The sequence below is a fragment of the Talpa europaea genome, assembly GCF_964194135.1.
Source record: "Talpa europaea genome assembly, chromosome: 10".
In the NCBI taxonomy this organism is placed as follows: Eukaryota; Metazoa; Chordata; class Mammalia; order Eulipotyphla; family Talpidae; genus Talpa; species Talpa europaea.
In genome coordinates, this window is record NC_140077.1 from 1070290 (window position 1) to 1086695 (window position 16406).

General features: G+C 61.6%; 1 protein-coding gene across 9 annotated transcripts in view; it reads left to right on the forward strand.

Moving 5' to 3' along the window:
* Nucleotides 1–16406, forward strand: part of EBF3 (EBF transcription factor 3) — a gene marked incomplete at both ends in the record, with an annotated part of 95691 nt that overhangs the window by 71171 nt on the left and 8114 nt on the right. For all 9 annotated transcript variants that reach the window (XM_084245080.1, XM_084245084.1, XM_084245082.1 and 6 more), the window contains 2 exons: nucleotides 56–182; nucleotides 15329–15417. In XM_084245080.1, the coding sequence (XP_084101206.1) occupies nucleotides 56–182; nucleotides 15329–15417 (216 nt within the window). The remainder of the gene's footprint in view (nucleotides 1–55; nucleotides 183–15328; nucleotides 15418–16406) is intronic.

The following is a 16406-nucleotide window of genomic DNA, read 5'->3' on the forward strand; positions in this document are numbered from 1 at the left end:
CTGTCCGACCGGAGCCGCCCCGGGCCGCTGAGCCTGCCCCTGTTGCTTTCCCCAGCTGATCACGCCCCACGCCATCCGCGTGCAGACCCCGCCACGGCACATCCCCGGGGTCGTCGAGGTCACCCTGTCCTACAAGTCCAAGCAGTTCTGTAAAGGTGCTCCTGGGCGCTTCGTCTACACCGGTGAGTGCTTGCTTCCGACTTTCTCCTCCCGGGAGAGCGGCTGTGGCCCGAGGGGGCGCCGGCCCGAGGGGGCGGGAGGACGGGCCCTGGCGGATGACAGTTTCTACATCCTTGTCCAAGTTGGCCTGACGCTGTGGACAAGTGGGTCCCGCTGGCTGAGACGTGCTGCCCCCCCACCCCCGCACCTGCAGAAGGCACGGGCGGGGTGTCCTGGCAGCAGCTCCCCAGATTCCGGGCACCGCATGGGCCCGTCTTGGGGCCAGGAGCCCCGGGGCAGCGACTACCTTGCCAGTCTGCCCTGTCGGTCGCCGTGGTCTCCCCGCGCGGGCTGAGAGAGGTCAAGGCTGTCCTGGGGTCACGTCTCCAGCAAGGGGGGGCTCCGACGGTAGCTGGTCCCCTCCTCCCGGTCTCGTCTCACACCCACCTGCTTCTAAGGGTCAGTTGCCAGCGAGGCCGCCTGGGCCACGCCTGGGTGGGGACACGGTGTGCTCCCACCAGCACACACATCACCACGTGGGACTTGCCTGGGGCTGCCGATGAGAACCCCAGAAATAAACTCAACTTAGTGCCCGTTGCGCTTGGGCCTCTATCCTGGCCGTCCGCAGAAAAGCAGGTGTTTGAGAAGCACAAGTGCTTGTTCTGGAAAGGCCGGCATGGGTCCCCGGCACTGGCCTGGCCTCCAAGGGGGCACAGCTGCCCCTCTGTCCGGCAGGTGGGCGCCCGGTCCCTTCCACGGTGGGGTGGAAGCAGCAATGCCACATGCCCTGGGGGAAGGGCTGAGCGGAGCACGGTCTCCTGGCCATTGTCACCCAGGGCCATGCCTGACTCAGAGCTGCTGCCCGTGGCTGCCAGTGATGCTGAGGTCCCGGATGCTGGGTGCCCAGCGCCTCCCCCTCAACATCCCGTGGAGAGAGGCAGCGGCCCCACTGGGTGTAGCACGGTGCAGTGTTCGAGGCCCCAGAATTAAAAAGGAGACACGTCAAAACGGGTGTGCAGCTTGGGGTGTCCTGTAGCTCCTGGGTGAGGGCGGTGTTGGCAGAAGATGCACCGCTGGGGTGTCGTGGGAACTTGCTGGGCCCTCACAGCCCTCGGCTGGGGTCCGCCTCCGTGTGTGACCACACTGCCCGCACACCCTCGGCCTCTCCTCAGCCAGCTGCGTCGGGCAGGCCTGAGTCCAGGTTCCTGGAGGTAAACTTCAAGGTGGGGTGCCGGGACTTGTCTGCTCTGCCCCGTGGTGGCTGGGGCATTGCCTTGTGCCTCCACTGCACCCCACTTTCTCCTGGGTCTACCTTGGGGTTGCATGAGTGTTGGGGGAACTTGAGGCCCATGGGGGTGGCAGCCAACAGACCCCCTCTGTCGAGAGTCCTGGGCCTCAAAGGGTTGGGCATGTGACCGTGCCAGTGGCCTGGCTGGGCAGGGCGTGGAGGCTGGGCGTGTGTGCGGCGGGGGCGCCCTCTCGGACCCTGCTGTCAACCAGACCCCGCAGAGGGGGCAGCCCCAGAGAGAGGCTCCCAGCTGCTGCCACGAGTGGTGACGCCTCTGTGAGCAGAGACGCGGTGGCAGGAAGGTCCAGTGCTCCTTCCTTGCGGCCTGCCGATGTGGGGACGCGGCCGAGGGGCCGAGGGAGGCCGCACAGTGTGAACACGCAGGTGCTTCTGGACACCCAGCCTGGGCGGGCGGAGCCGCCGGTCACTGCTGGGGAGCTCATGGCCATTGTCTCGCCCCTCCGGGGCCGGTGTGGGGTGTCAGTAGCGCCCCAGGACTTGGCCCCCACCCTGCCAGAGGGACCCCTTCCTTGGCCCCCTCTCCAGGGCTGATCCCCTCAGAGTGGGTGCCAGCACCCACCATCCCTGCCACTGGACACCACGACTGCTCCCAGCTGCTGGGGCCCCCGGGGCCACGAGCTCAAGGTGCCGGCTGCCCAAGGCGCTGGGGTTTCCGCCGCCAAGTGAGCTCCCACGAAGGGGCGTTTCAATGGGGCTATTCAGCGAGCTTAGCCTTGCTGGTGGGAGGTTGGTTTATTGCCTCCCCCCACACCCCAATCATTAGTGGGAATATACATTTCAAACGCTGTGTAAGGGATACGGGGCTACACTCTCAGGGAGCCGAGGAAAGGTGGGGTCATAACCTGTCTGACCTGGAAACTTCTGTCTGATTTGCATTGCCCTGAAATTGATGGGGACAATGAAGCAATCACTGGGAACTGCATCCCCGCCCCTGAAAACTGAGCCAGACCTTCTGGAAGGCAGGACACGGGCACGCAGCCCCTGCAGGGAGGGCGCCGTCCCCTGGGCATCTGGCTCCCATCAGTGTCCCCAGCCGGTGGCGGCTAGGACCCTCACGCCCAGCCCTCCCCGCGGAGGCGGCCAGGCCTGGGGCATGAACCCGGCGCGAGGGGCCCCGGCGGGGGCTGGGGCGGCTGTGCGGGAGCCTGAGTGCTCTGCTGGCAGCGACCCAGCGGCCTTCCCAGCTCCAGACCCCGTTCGTCAACCCAGAGCGGGCCTGGGCCTCGGCGCTCGCCTGCAAGGGAGGCCGCCAGGCCCCGCCGTCCCCGGCCTCGCCGCTGCTTTCAGCCGCGGTCAAGACACAATTGCCCTGGGAGGCGGCGGTGTTCAGTTGATTAGCGCGGTGAATTAAAAGAATGACTCACAGATGACATGTCCAGCTCCTCCAGCCCAGCCCCGGGTATTCCCCGTGAGCCTCACCCCTGTTGTAAGAAGGTCAGAAATTAGAGAGAGAGAACAGTTTTCAAGCGGCCAGCACTTAGGAGCAGAATTAACAATCACTCTGTATGTAATTGCGAGTTAACTGTAAATTGCCTCCTAGACTGTAAAACGCAGCGTAGACGGTGGGCACCTAAAATTAAATTAATGAGATATTTGCTGCATTTAAAAGCGAATAGTGCAAATTAATAACTGAGTGCAGCGCCTGTTTTAATATTTGTCTAATAGTGTATCACTTGCTTGTTTAATAATAATTAAAACGGTCCCGGAACGTCCTACCTGCGAAGGGAACAGTTTCGTGTTCCTCTCACCGGTGGAAACACATCGAATTGTTAAGAGTAATAAAAGAAATTATTTTTTAATTAGAATATAAGCATTGCGGTGTTATTTGATTAAGACAAATTGGAAGTTGTACGCTTCTAATTGAAATTATGTTCCAACGAAAACTGCGTTTGCACACGTGTTTCCCCGCGTGAAGGGCTCGCGCACAGGGCCTGACACCCTCGAAACGGCATGTTGGGGCCCCGCGGCCCAGAAGAGACCCCCATCGGCGGTTGCGGCCCGGGGCAGCCAGGGGCTCTCCCCGTGACCCCGCGCCCAGTGTCCTGCGGCCCGGCCCGCCAGCCACATTTCTTTGGGTCAATTAAAGAAATTATCACAAATTACCGGGAGTCTGCATGTCGTGCACGCAGGCCGAGCCCGGCGAGCGGCCTCGCGCAGTTGGCAGAGGAGAGTAAACAGGCCGGGAGCTGGACGGCTGTGAGGCTGTCGCTCCGTGGGGACATAAAAATGGTTATTTTCTGCACAAAGACGTGCATTCAGTCTCGGCTTATGAAATCATTCCTCAGCCAGTAATTGCTAACAGTTTGTGTTCTTTCTGATACAGTATTTATGTTTCTTGGTTTTTGTAAAAGTCAGATTGTGCCCGAAACGGCGACACGTCGGGGCGGCTGCCCGGCTGGGCTGTCCTGGCGTCCCCGCTGCCCCTGGCGCGCGTCCACCATCCGCCGCACTTCACTGCCTCCCGAGAGGCGCCCGAGCGCTCGAGTGTTTTAAAGATCTTTTGTGCGCACTCGATGGGACTGTTTGGGGTGCGGGGTGCTCGGGCCCAGGCCCGTCCCGCTGCCCGCTAGGCCCACGCTCTCTGGCCCATCGTGGCCCACGGAGAAAGGGCTGCTCCCTGCCGTCCCCCACGAGTCGCTGCCCTACCCTGCCAGACACACGGAGCGGCCCCTTAGGCGGCCTGACTGTTAGAAAATTCTGATGGCAAATGCAGACACGGCAGAAAAACGGACATTTTAACCCCCGGTCCTGGACTGGGCGACGCGTGGGCCCCCTCTGTGGTCAGTGTTGCCCTCCCCTGCCCTGCTGTGTGGCGGCGCGTCCCAGCCCGTGAGGCCTGTGCTCTGGCCGCTGCCGCGGGCCCAGCTGTGGTGGGAGGTGTCCGGGGTCCCCGGGGTGTGGGACCTTGGCTGAAGTGAGCTGTGTGGAAGCTCAGGCCCTGTCCAGACCTGGGCAGCGTGGGAGGAGTGACCAGTCCCTGGACCGCCCCCCTGCCCTGCACCCCGTTGGCTGGTCTGCGCAGGGTCAGCAGAGGCGAGCTGGCCCCGACTGCGGTGGCATCTGGGTCTCGTGTAGGGACCGCCGGCTGGGATTGGGGGACTCCGCAGGGCCCAGGGGGAGGCATCCGCCCGGTGTCCTTGAACCGTGCGGCCGGGCGTTAGACCAGAGGCCCATCCGTTAATCCGCAGCACGCTAAGTGGGCGCTGCCCGCGGGCCCCGTGACGGGTCCCCCGGAGAGGGGCGCGGGGGCGCAGCGGCCCTTCTCTGCTGTCTCGGAGGCGGCCGGGAGAATGAGACACCGTTTGTGCTGTTGCACAAGTAGACTATTTGTCCTAATCAGTGACACCCATTTACTAGAATTGCTTAAAATGAACTATGCCTCATACAGAAATCGCACATTTAGAGAGTTCCATTCATCATCTGAAAATTGAGGGCCAGTAAACTTTTCTGCTCCTCCAGTGGGATCACGGGCATGCATCAAAATGTTAAAAATGATTGGTGAGAGGGAGCTGTCACCCATTTATCAAGGAAAAGAACATTATTTGCTAATTTCCCAACCAGGCTGGTGACAGGGTGCTCCGTCTTTAGACCCGCGGTGACCAGCATGGCCTTTTTGTTATTAGTACGAGTCAAGCGCTTTTGGGCAGTTGCTAACAAGACACATTTGTCTGTCATCGCGGGGCTTTGCTTGCTTTCCAAGTGGCTGTGACCAAAGTCGGCACCGCGGCCCGATTGGCTGGCCTTCCGGGGCCGCGCTCGCCCGCCCGGGAACCCGCTGATAAATCACAAAGTTTCCGTGTCAAGGTGAAGGTATTGACTCCCTGCTCCCGACCTGACACAGCGCAGCGAGGAGACAGCCATTCGTCTTCCCCAAAGGACAAAAGAGTCATCCGTGTCGGGTGCTGGTGCGGGGCCCGGCCCGCGGGGTCCCGCTGGGGTGCCCGGCTGGCGGGGGTATGTGCCCGGCCCCGCTGCTCAGGCCGGAAGGGGCTGGGAAGGGCGTGGGTGGCGGCCCGGCCGGCCGCTCGCAGCAGCTCCACGGAGGAGAAGCGGGCAGAGGGCAGAGGGTGCAGAGTGCACGCAAGCCGCAGCTGACCTGGGGAGGCCCGGTGCTGGGAGGCTCCCTGGGCTCCGGCCCCCGGTGCTGAGGGAATAGGGCATGGCCAGCGGCCCCAGGGGAGCAGAAGCAGCAGCTCTGTGCCCCCTCGGTTCCAGCCAGGCACTGCCATCCTCTGCGCCCTTTACTCTGGGGAATCTGCAGAGTCTTCGGCGCGCTCGCCGGGAGGCCGTCTGGATCCCTGGTGCTGGCCTGGGAACGGCCACTCGGAGGTCATGATAAGTCCAATCACTTGGGACTTTGGCAGTTGTCAAAAATGCAAGATGACCCAACTTTCTTAGAGTGGCTTTTAAGCAAAACAACAACAAAATGGGAGGCAGTTTGGCCAGGGATGTGGACTGTTCGCTGGCCCAAAAGGAAGTTTCACGTGCCCTTAACGAGCAGGTGGTGTGAGGCGGGGCCCAGGGGCGGCCACGCGGCTGGCACAGGCCCTGAGCAGCGCGGTGTGGAGCGCATGGAATCTGAAATATGGACGCTCCCACTGCGACAGCCCAGCAGACCCTGGAAGCCAGCCTGGAGGAAGCTCCCTAAAGGCGCCTGGGCGGGGCGGGGCCGGGCCTCCCCAGCCCTCGGGACTCTCTTCTGAGTCTTCTGCTCACAGATGCCTGCCTGGCGGAGTGAGGGCTGCATCTGAGGCCGGTGAGACCCCAAGTCAAGGCGCCTGGGGGCCGGTGTGGGGGGTCCTGCCAGATTCCTTTGAGGCCTCATTGCCAACGCCCTTGAAGGCCCTGCTCGGCGCCGGTGGTGCGTCTGCCCCGGTGGGGCTGGGGGCCTCGGCTGCCTCCCCTGAGGCTCTTTGGCGAGGACTCCTAGGTGGGTTTGGTCCGGAGGTGGTGCCCTGGGCTGGCCCTAGCGCCTGCAGTCCCGGGATGCCTGGGACAGGCGACATGGTTACGGTGCCAGCACAGAGTGAGGGGCTGGGGCAGAAGCACCCACAGGGCCCATCGCGGTCCCACCAGGGTCAGGCGGCTGTGGGCGGCGCTGGACCAGGGGCAACCCTGCCCCTCTGCAGCTCAGGCTGGCGACTTGTGGCCTGCGGTTACACAACCGCCGCCGTCTTTGGGAAGAGCCGTGTGTGTGTGTGTGTGTGTGTGTGTGTGTGTGTGTGCGCGTGCGCGCGTTGGGGGGGTGACGTCTGGTGACATGCCCCGTGCCCCGGAAGCTCCTGCGGTTTGGGGGTCCTGTGCACTGTTGCGCCCACCAGGCCAGGAGCTCAGCTGGTTGGGGGGACTTGGAGCTTGGGTCTCTGGTGCCCACAGCCCCTGGCCCTCCCCGTGGGGGAGCAGCCAAGACCCACTGCTGGCCTGGCCGGGTCCAGCTGCACTGGGTGAGCATCCGGTGCACAGGCCACGTTCACAGTCCTGCTGCCGCAGAGTCTCACGGGAACAAGGAGGATGCAGGAGAGGAGGGAACAGTCGCAGACACGCCAAGTTGTAGGAGGAGAGTGACAGCTGGCCCCGGGGTTCCATGGGGAAGCAGCCCCGTAGAGCCGCGGTGGGGGGATGGGTGGGGCTGCCCCTGGACATCCAGCACAGGCGGGCTCCGAGGAGAGGTGTGAGGGGTGGGCCGGGGCTGGGAGCAGACCGGGCGGCGGGGCGGGGGTGGGGGGTGCCCTGGCGCGGCCACGAGTTTTTCTGAGCAGATGGTTCGGGCCGGGCCCCGCGTGTGGCGTAGGACGGTCCTTGTCGGGTGTGGAACCCCAGCCCCGCATCCAGGACTGGGGTTGGGCTCCAGTCTTGCTTAATCTTGGCTGCGGCTCGGTGCTGGGGACGGTCCTCTGCCCCATGCTCGGCGGCAAGAGCAGGTGCCACAAAGGCCTCCGCGGAGGGGCCACGCCCGCGCCGCTCACGGTCACTCAACATTTGTACTTTATTTTTCACTCAGGTCACTGACTGTGTTCTCCACCCAGTGCGTTCACAGGGCACAGGACGGGCGCAGGGGGTGTGGGCGTGCACAGGTCAACTCCCGGCCCTCTCCCTGCAGGGCGGCAGGCCCCTGGCCATCAGGACACCCGCCCCGCCCCCCGCCCAGGGAGCACTGCCTGTCTGTGCTGTGGCCTCGGCAGACCAGAGAGGGGCCCTGCAGTGTGGCCCTGGCCTGGGCTGTGCCAGGGACGCCAGCGGGGAGCTAGCCCTGGGCGTGGGGGCTGGGGCTGCTGTCTTGGGGGCTGGGGCTGGGCAGCTGGGGGTGGCGGCTGTTCTCAGTGACCACATTGTGCGTGTCCATCTGTCAGCGGGTGGCCACATGGATTTTTTAAAAAAAATTTTGAACTTTTGTATTTTCTTCCATAATTGTTCATTTCTGAACAAAGTTTGAGTCCCCCTCGTGTGTATTCCCATAAGTCTCCCGCCCGCTCATCACTGCAGTCCCTCGTGTTCTTCCCGCTCCTGCTCTGACCCCCGCCCTCGCCCTCCCCTGCTGGAGGCCCCGATTCTGAGGCTGCATGTTCTGTCCTTTGGTATTTGTGACCTGCTGTTCTGTTGCTCTGTAGCCTCCTGGGAGTGAGGCCACCCTGTAGTTTTTCCTTCTGACTTTCCCTGAGCAGCATCCCTCCCGCTCCACCCAGGCTGCTGCGCAGGGCGCGAGTTCATCTTTTTTGGCGCTGAGTAGTATTCCCCTGAGCGTCTAGACCACGCCTTCCTGACCCACTCGTCTGTTTGGGGCATGTGGGCCGTTTCCACACCGTGGCTGCAACGAGCACAGCGCGAGCGGGCGTGCCTGGCGGCCTCCTGGCCCCGCAGACATCCACTGTGCGGATGCGTGACTAACGCCACCTTCTTGTCTCCTCCCCGCGTGGAGGCTGTGGGAGGCCCCTGCACCGCCTGGTGCTCTCGGGCGGCCCTGCGGGCTCAGGGTGGGGCTGCGTCTTGTCCGGGGCGCTCCTCCGGGTGGGGGCACGCAGCCCCGTTGCAGCTCCCGCCTGCGTGGTCTCGGCCTGCTGACCAGGCGCCAACCCGTGGCGCTGGGCCACAGAGGCCCGCGCCGCCTCGCGCCTAAGAGCTTCCCCGACACGGACGCCTGCTTTTAAATCGTGGGCAGCGTCCGGCTCTGCCCACTCTTCGTCCCCGCGCGGCGCCTTCGATGCTTCTCTCTCATTTTCCAGCTGCTTCTCCGAGTAGAGGCTGGATGTTGGCACCGCGTGCGGGGGCCCAGGGAGGGGCGGCGCCTGGACCCTCCTCCCTGTCGGGCCGGTGTGGCCGGGGCTGGAAGAGCCGTCGCCAGCGCACTCTCGGGGTGCGCGCCGGGCCTGAAAGCGGCCCAGTGGCCGTCAGAAGACATTGTTTTGGTGACCAGGGAGCGGCGCTGTCCCTTCCTGTGCTGTGTGTCCCGTCACGAGGCTGCGCCTGCGGGTGGGGTTGGGGCTCGCGCCTTTGTGCCCCCCGCACCCCCACCCTGCCTGCTGAGGTCTGTGATTGAAATTCATTGCCAAATTTATTGAGAAATTAATGAGAAAAGCTGCAAAGTATTGACTTTGAGAGGAAAACACAACTCATCTTGAATGAGGAGGAAAATGCAGCAATAATTTAGCCGCTATTGATTTGGCCCTGTCCATGTATCGATCTTCATTTTACAATATTAATTTGCACCTGCAATCGGCTGCAAAGGGAACCGATTTCATTTCGTGGCTGCGTTAATGTGCAAAGCATTAGGTGCCCTTAAGAAGTGGGGGTGTTGCACGTCGTGTCGGGAAGGCAGATTTTTTTTTTTCTACTTTGGCTTGTTACTGAAATGGACTAAAAATTAATTTTTTTGTCGGACAAAATATGAAAGCAAAAACCCCTCTCAAACGCGCCCTCGTCTCCGGCCGCCCGGCCGCTTCCAGGCGGGAGGAGCGCCGGCTGCCGGGGCCGCCCGCACCTCTCATCACCATGCCCGGATCAGTTCAAAGTTCATGAAATTTCTATGAGCATTGATCTCGCCCCATTGATTTTTTTTTGCAGCAGATCTTTGAAATTTTAATTTCCCGAGCATCTGAATTTCTTATAGATGAAATGCACTTGGAGGAGACAGTTGATGATAAAGTGGAGAACTTAGCATCATTTTAAAGCCTAAAAAAGGGAGAAAAAACAGGCCTGCGCAGAGCGCGTTGATGGCTGGGAGGTGGTGATGGAGGCGTGCGGCGGGGGCAGGGATGCGGGGGGGCGGGGGCGAAATATCAATTTTGTCCTTGGTGGCCACACATTTTTAAGGCAACTTTTTATACAGTCATTTCTGAAAGCAGAGCTATCTGGAGGAGCAGCAGGACGGAGACGCAGCCTTCACGGCGCGATCATTTGCTCACAGCGGTCTTTATCACCTGGTCAAGTTCACCTAGTTACTTATCAGTAGGACATTTAATAACCTCAAGGTGATATAATTGCTATTGGCATTTTTCCCCCTTGGATTCAGCTGGTTAATGTGTAAACTACTTGTCAGCAAATAGCACTTTGTCACTGAAATCACTAACACCCTCTAGAGGGATGTCTTTGTATTGAGCAATTTAATTTTACTTTATTTAATTTTTACACATTACAACCTGTGCTCGCTCAGGCACACTGAAGACTCGCGTCTGCGGGGCAGGGTCTGGGCGCTCCGGCCGGAGGCTCCCTGCATCTTCCCGAGCGATCCGTCGCCCTAATTGGAGCGAGCTCTTGTCCCTCAGAACGGAGCTGCAGACGCTCTCCTGATGCAGTTATGCTGCTAATGTGAAAAACTGCCTCATTACGAGGATCTGTTTGTAGCTGGAACATGCCTGCCTGATGACACACGCGTGACGGGGCAGTCACAGGAAGAGGATCATTATTGAAATGGGGCTGGATCCCGTCTCCCCGCAGCCGGCAGCTGGGCCTGGGCGGACGCGTGTTTTCCTGTAGTTATTGTTGCCGTCGGTCCTGCAGGCAGAAGGGACGTTTGTGTAAAGCCAAAAACTTCTCGTCTCTCTCTCGGCTGGGGCTCCGGCCTCCACCCTAAGGGATGACGCTCAGGAGCTCCTGTGCCCCCGGGGAGCCGTGGTTCCGGGAGCCTCCGCGGGCCTGGCTGGCGTGTGGCTGTCCCCACGAAGCCTCGTCCCCGAGACCCTCCTGCCGCGGTCCAGCCCCTGTTGGGGGAGGGTGGGGGGAGGGGGGCCACCACCTGGCAGGCAGTCCACGGCCGCGGGGTCACCTCTGCTTGGGGGGCTCCCCACGGATGGACACCCTGGGGTGGGTTTCCCACCGCAGAGCCCCAGGCATGTAGTAGCTGCTTAATAAATGTGGGAGAACGCGCGGGATTTAAGACGGTTCTTTTGGCTGCTTCCCTGCAGCTGTGCGCGCCGCACCTGCCCAAACAGCAGTGCGCTTCCCGCTCTGAAATTTGGTTTCTGGGTTATCAAGCAGAGGTCCTGCTCACACGTCCCTCGCTTAATTGAATTGGGTTTCTATGTTAATGGGCTTGCTAGTCAAACCTAATGAAATAATCATACACATTTTGGGGTGTTAGAGATTAACACGGACCTGCGGGCAGGGCCGGCGGACAAAGGAGGTTAAGCCATCAACATGCAAACGAAAGCCACGTGTGTCACAGAGCGAGCGGCCGTCTCTGCCCGCTGGCTCGCTGCCCATCCCAGCCGACGGGCCGCGCTGGCCGCAGCTGCCGCGCAGAGGCAGTGCCATTTTCTGTTGCCACGTTAGCTTCGGCAGGTCCAGCTCGAACTGACATCACACACCGTTAAAATTTTATCAATTGCGGTATGATTAATCCCCAGCACACGCGTGACTTAAATATTTAGAATGCGTCGTCCGCGTGACTTTAAGGCATGTGCAGTAACGAGGTTCACTCCAGCACGCACACATGCGCGGGGGTCCGGGGCCCCCCCCCAAGCTGCACCGTCCCGCCTGTGGGGGGCGCCGAGGCAAGGGGCGGCCCGGCTGCCGGCCTGCGGGAGCGACGGGGACCCGGCCTTTCCTGGGCAGCCGACCGCCTGCCCCATTGGGCGTGGAATGTGACTCCTGGCCATTCCAGCTTCTGCTTCACTCAGGTTTTATTGCTGTGTAATTTTCTTATTCTAAAATAAAAGCTCTCCCACAAAAATTACTATGCATTAGGCCGCGGTAGCCTACTCAAATGGATATTAATACAGTTTATCTCTAAAAGGACGAACAATGTATTTGAAACAGATAGAAGGCCCCCCACTAAATGGGGAATGTTAATATCTTATGGCACGTTAATAAAGAGATATTTCACAAGGGAGATTTGCTTTATGGCTTTTGATACAACAGCCTTATAATCTGACATATCTTAAATGATATAATTTTGCACATACATCCGTCTCTTTTATACCCAGCAGCCCATCTTAGCGAGATTTGAATTCAGAACAAATAATGGGCGCTAATTACTTCGGGGGAGTGCGGTGTGGGAGCATAAAGCCGGTCCTCTTGGAGGCGGGGACGCGGAATCCGCGCCGCAAAGTTGGGCGCTTATAATACATTTTGAGAAATGTCTTGTTTTTTTCCCCTTCAGCAGAAAATAACATTTGTTTGTGTTGTGTTTAAGGCAGAGTTTAAATTAATTTAACCCAGTGACACATGTTTGGAGACGACGCACGCTGCTAAATAATTCCTGGGAATAAATTGCTCAGGAACCAAGTACATTAATTTGCGGCTCTCCTGATGCTGACAGATGTGAGGGCGGGGGGGGGGGGGAGGGCCACGAATATTAACATAAAACAAATTTGCTTTATTCTTCTTCATATTTCCTCTCAGCCGGCGTGAGCTCACCCGAGCTCCTTCTCTAATTATCCACGAGGTCAGTAAGCAAAATTGGGAAGAAGCTGGGAGATCAATACAAATTATCCCTGAGCAAACCAGTGCTGACAGGTTGAATTGCAGCATATGTTTACCCAAAATCAGGCAATTTATCTTAATATCAGCAAAGTAATGCAGTGCAGGTGAAAGGTCAGGCAATCTCTCCCCCTCATAATTACCCAGTTCTAAAACAGGAAAGTGGTATTGATTGGCCCGGCTCGCGCGGTGGCTGGACGTGCCAGCGCCCTGCCCTGGCTGGCCGGGCCCTGGTCTTGTAAACTCGACGCGCGGAGGATTTATTGGCCGCGCGCGGCGGGCCCGGCTCCTCGGCTTCGGGCTGCGGGGCTCGCTGCCGCCGCGGCGCCCCCTCTCCGGGGCGGCGGGTCCTGGGGGGCCGGCTCCGGGCGGAGGCCCCAGGGTGGCCTGGGCAGCCCCGCCCGCTGCGGCCCGCGGCCTCCCACCGTGGGGTGCGGTGCCTCGCCCCCCCCCCCCCCCCCCCGCGGCTGCAAGGCCAGGGGGTTGCGGCTGATTCTCCCACGTGATTCCTGGGGCTGAAATTCCCCGGCGGGATTTCAAGCTGCAACAGCAGCGCGCCCCACGCACATGCCCCCATGCACGCACACAGGCCACCTGCACACACACAGGCCACATGCACGCACACAGGCCACATGCACGCACACGTCCACATGCACGCACACATCCACATGCACGCACACATCCACATGCACGCACACGTCCACATGCACGCACACATCCACATGCACGCACACATCCACATGCACGCACACAGGCCACATGCACACACACACGTCCACATGCACACACACGTCCACATGCACGCACACATCCACATGCACGCACACATCCACATGCACGCACACAGGCCACATGCACGCACACGTCCACATGCACGCACACGTCCACATGCACGCACACAGGCCACATGCACGCACACGTCCACATGCACGCACACGTCCACATGCACGCACACGTCCACATGCACGCACACAGGCCACATGCACGCACACGTCCACATGCACGCACACAGGCCACATGCACGCACACGTCCACATGCACGCACACGTCCACATGCACGCACACAGGCCACATGCACACACACGCCCCAGGCGCGCGTGCAGACTGCACACGCAGCCCACATGCACACACGTGATGCTTGCCCGCGGGCACGCAGGCTGCACACATCCCATGCGTGGGCACCCGCTCGCGCGCCCATGCACACGCCTGCACACATGCGCACACACGTGCTCGCCGCCGTGCCCTCGCGGCTGTGACCTCCAGGGCGGCCGAGCCCCTCAGGCGCCCCGCGTGCCTGTGGGCGCCTCCGCGCGGGGCAGGCCCCGGGAATGCGGCTCTCGGCGCTTCTGGTCATCGGCGAGAGGGTCCGGTGGGCCGAGGCCCGGGCACCAGCCTCTCCCCGAGGCTCCCCTAGGAGCGCCGGCACCTGCGGACCATCAGCGTCCCGCCCGGCCCGGTCGGGCCGCCTGCGCAGGCCGCTGCCGAGCGGGTCTGGCCACGGGCGGGGGGGGGGGGGTGTGTGGGCGGGGGGGGGTGTGTGGGGCCCTGGGGGTCGCGGCCCAGGGCTGCGAGGCCCCTCTCTGCCCCCCCTCCCCCCCCGCGGGGACGCCGTGGCGCGGCTCGCGGGCGCGGGGCGGGCGGGACATGACAGATTGTCCCCCAAGTCGCCGCTGACAGCTTCCGATGATTAATGGTTTGATTATGAAGTGGGTTTACACATATGGAATTTACATCACAGAGAGTTAGGGGTTTCGCCCTGTCACCCCGGCGCGTCCCGGGGCGCGTCCCGTCACGCGCGGGCCCGGCCGCAGCGCGGGCCTCGCGGGATCGATGGCGGATCGATGCGCTATTACCGCGGAGACGTCTCACTCGCGCGGGGCCGGAGGGGGTGCGGGGGTGGCGGGGGGCGGCGCCGGGGATGGGGGCGCCGGGGGTGGGGCACCGAGGGGGGGGCGGCGCCAGGGATGGGGGCGCGCGGGCTCCGGGGCGCCTCTGTGCGGGCGCGGCCGCTCTGCGGTCACCAGCGACACCCGACGGGTCTCGGAGACGCCTGAGTTTCGGCGCTGCTGCTCGACGGGCGCTGCTGCTCCAGGGGCGCTGCTGCTCGAGGGGCGCTGCTGCTCGACGGGCGCTGCTGCTCGACGGGCGCTGCTGCTCGAGGGGCGCTGCTGCTCCAGGGGCGCTGCTGCTCGACGGGCGCTGCTGCTCGACGGGCGCTGCTGCTCGACGGGCGCTGCTGCTCCAGGGGCGCTGCTGCTCGACGGGCGCTGCTGCTCGACGGGCGCTGCTGCTCGACGGGCGCTGCTGCTCGAGGGGCGCTGCTGCTCCAGGGGCGCTGCTGCTCGACGGGCGCTGCTGCTCGACGGGCGCTGCTGCTCGAGGGGAGCAGTCTGCGGAGGCCCCGCTCGCCGAGCTCCGGCTCGGGCAGGGCCCCCCGGCCGGCGGCGCCTGCTAAACAGGGGGCGCCCCGCGCGCCGGCTGATTGATGGCCGCGCACAGTTCACAGGCAAAATGCAATTTGCGGGGTAAAACGATGACGCGCCGTCGGGGCCGGGGGGCCGGGGGCGCAGCGGCCGTCCAGGGAGCCACGGGCGCGGGGTGCACCGCGGGGCCGCCGCTTCCCCGCGAACCCCGCGAACCCCGCGCGGCGGCCGTGGGCGCGGCAGGTGCTGACGGCGGCCGCCGCCCCGAGACGCAGCGCGCACGGCCCCCCGTTTCCACGACATGCGGAGCAGCCCCCCGACTCTTTTGCAGCCTAACGTACATCAGAGCGAACCTTCGCTTCTACGTGCAGAAGAGACGCGACATCTGCCCCCCGCGGGGACTGGATCCCGGGGTGTCGCCGGCAGGGGCCTCGGAGGGGCGCGCCCGGGTCTGTCCGCGCCGGCGGACGGGAAACGGGGGCGCGAACGGGATTAACCTGACCCTCGTCTGTGTCCCTTGCAGCCCTTAATGAACCCACCATAGATTACGGCTTCCAGAGGTTGCAGAAAGTGATCCCGAGGCATCCGGGGGATCCCGAAAGGTTACCCAAGGTCAGTAATAGCGGGGGGCGCGCGGGCCGGGCCGGGGGCGGCTGCGGGGGTCCCCCAGACCCGCGGGCGCAGGGGAGGGCGCGGGCCGGGGCCTCCACCCGCCGCGGTGCTGGGGAAGGCGGCGGAGCGCGCGCCCCGACACCCGAGTCGCGGATTCTGCAAGGGGGACATAAACTTGCCCGTAATGAAATAGTTCAATTAAACATTTTCCACTCCAGTAGCCCGCGCTGATTTCAATCTGAGCAGCCCAGTCTGATCTGTGATTACTTGACTCTTGTTTTCCTTTCATTTTCTAAAGCTCGATTCAGTTTAATCTTTTGTTTACAAAGCTTTTGTTATAAGTCCCTGACTTAGCAGGCTAACAAATGAAGTCCACATATTAATATCTGGGGGACTTTTCATTTAAATTCAACAGAGACAAAAGCTGCCTCTGCTGTTTATGCACAAGCCGCATATCACAGGAATTCCATTTTGATGTATAACATTAAAGATAAGTCGAGCTTATAATTTTCCCTCTGCTTTGATATAATTTGGTCTCTCTCTCTCTGTAGAAGCCATCTCTGATTTTTCAAGGCAGAGTTGAAAACGCAAAATGAAAAATGAAGTCATAACATCATGACTGATCATTTTACACCCGTCCCTGCGCGCACCCAAGTCTTGACCACCTCTGAGTTTTATTAACACCATAAAACCTTTCAGACATTGCCTTTTTAATGCTCAGCATGAGCATAAGCAATATCATTAGGCTCCTTTTTAATTTGCGAGCACGCGGCTACGGTGTCAGACACTCCCTGGTAGGCGCGCCAGGCTGGGAAAGGTGTTTTTCAAATGCAGAGCTGTTCCCCCGGGGTGGGGGTGGGGGGGCTGTTCCTTCCCTGAGCCAGGCAGCATCTCCCACAGACAGCCTGGGCCGCCCGACCCTACCCATGGGGCTTTGCTGCCAGCCTCGCCCAGGTGGCTAGACCCGGCACCCCTCAGACAGAGGCCAC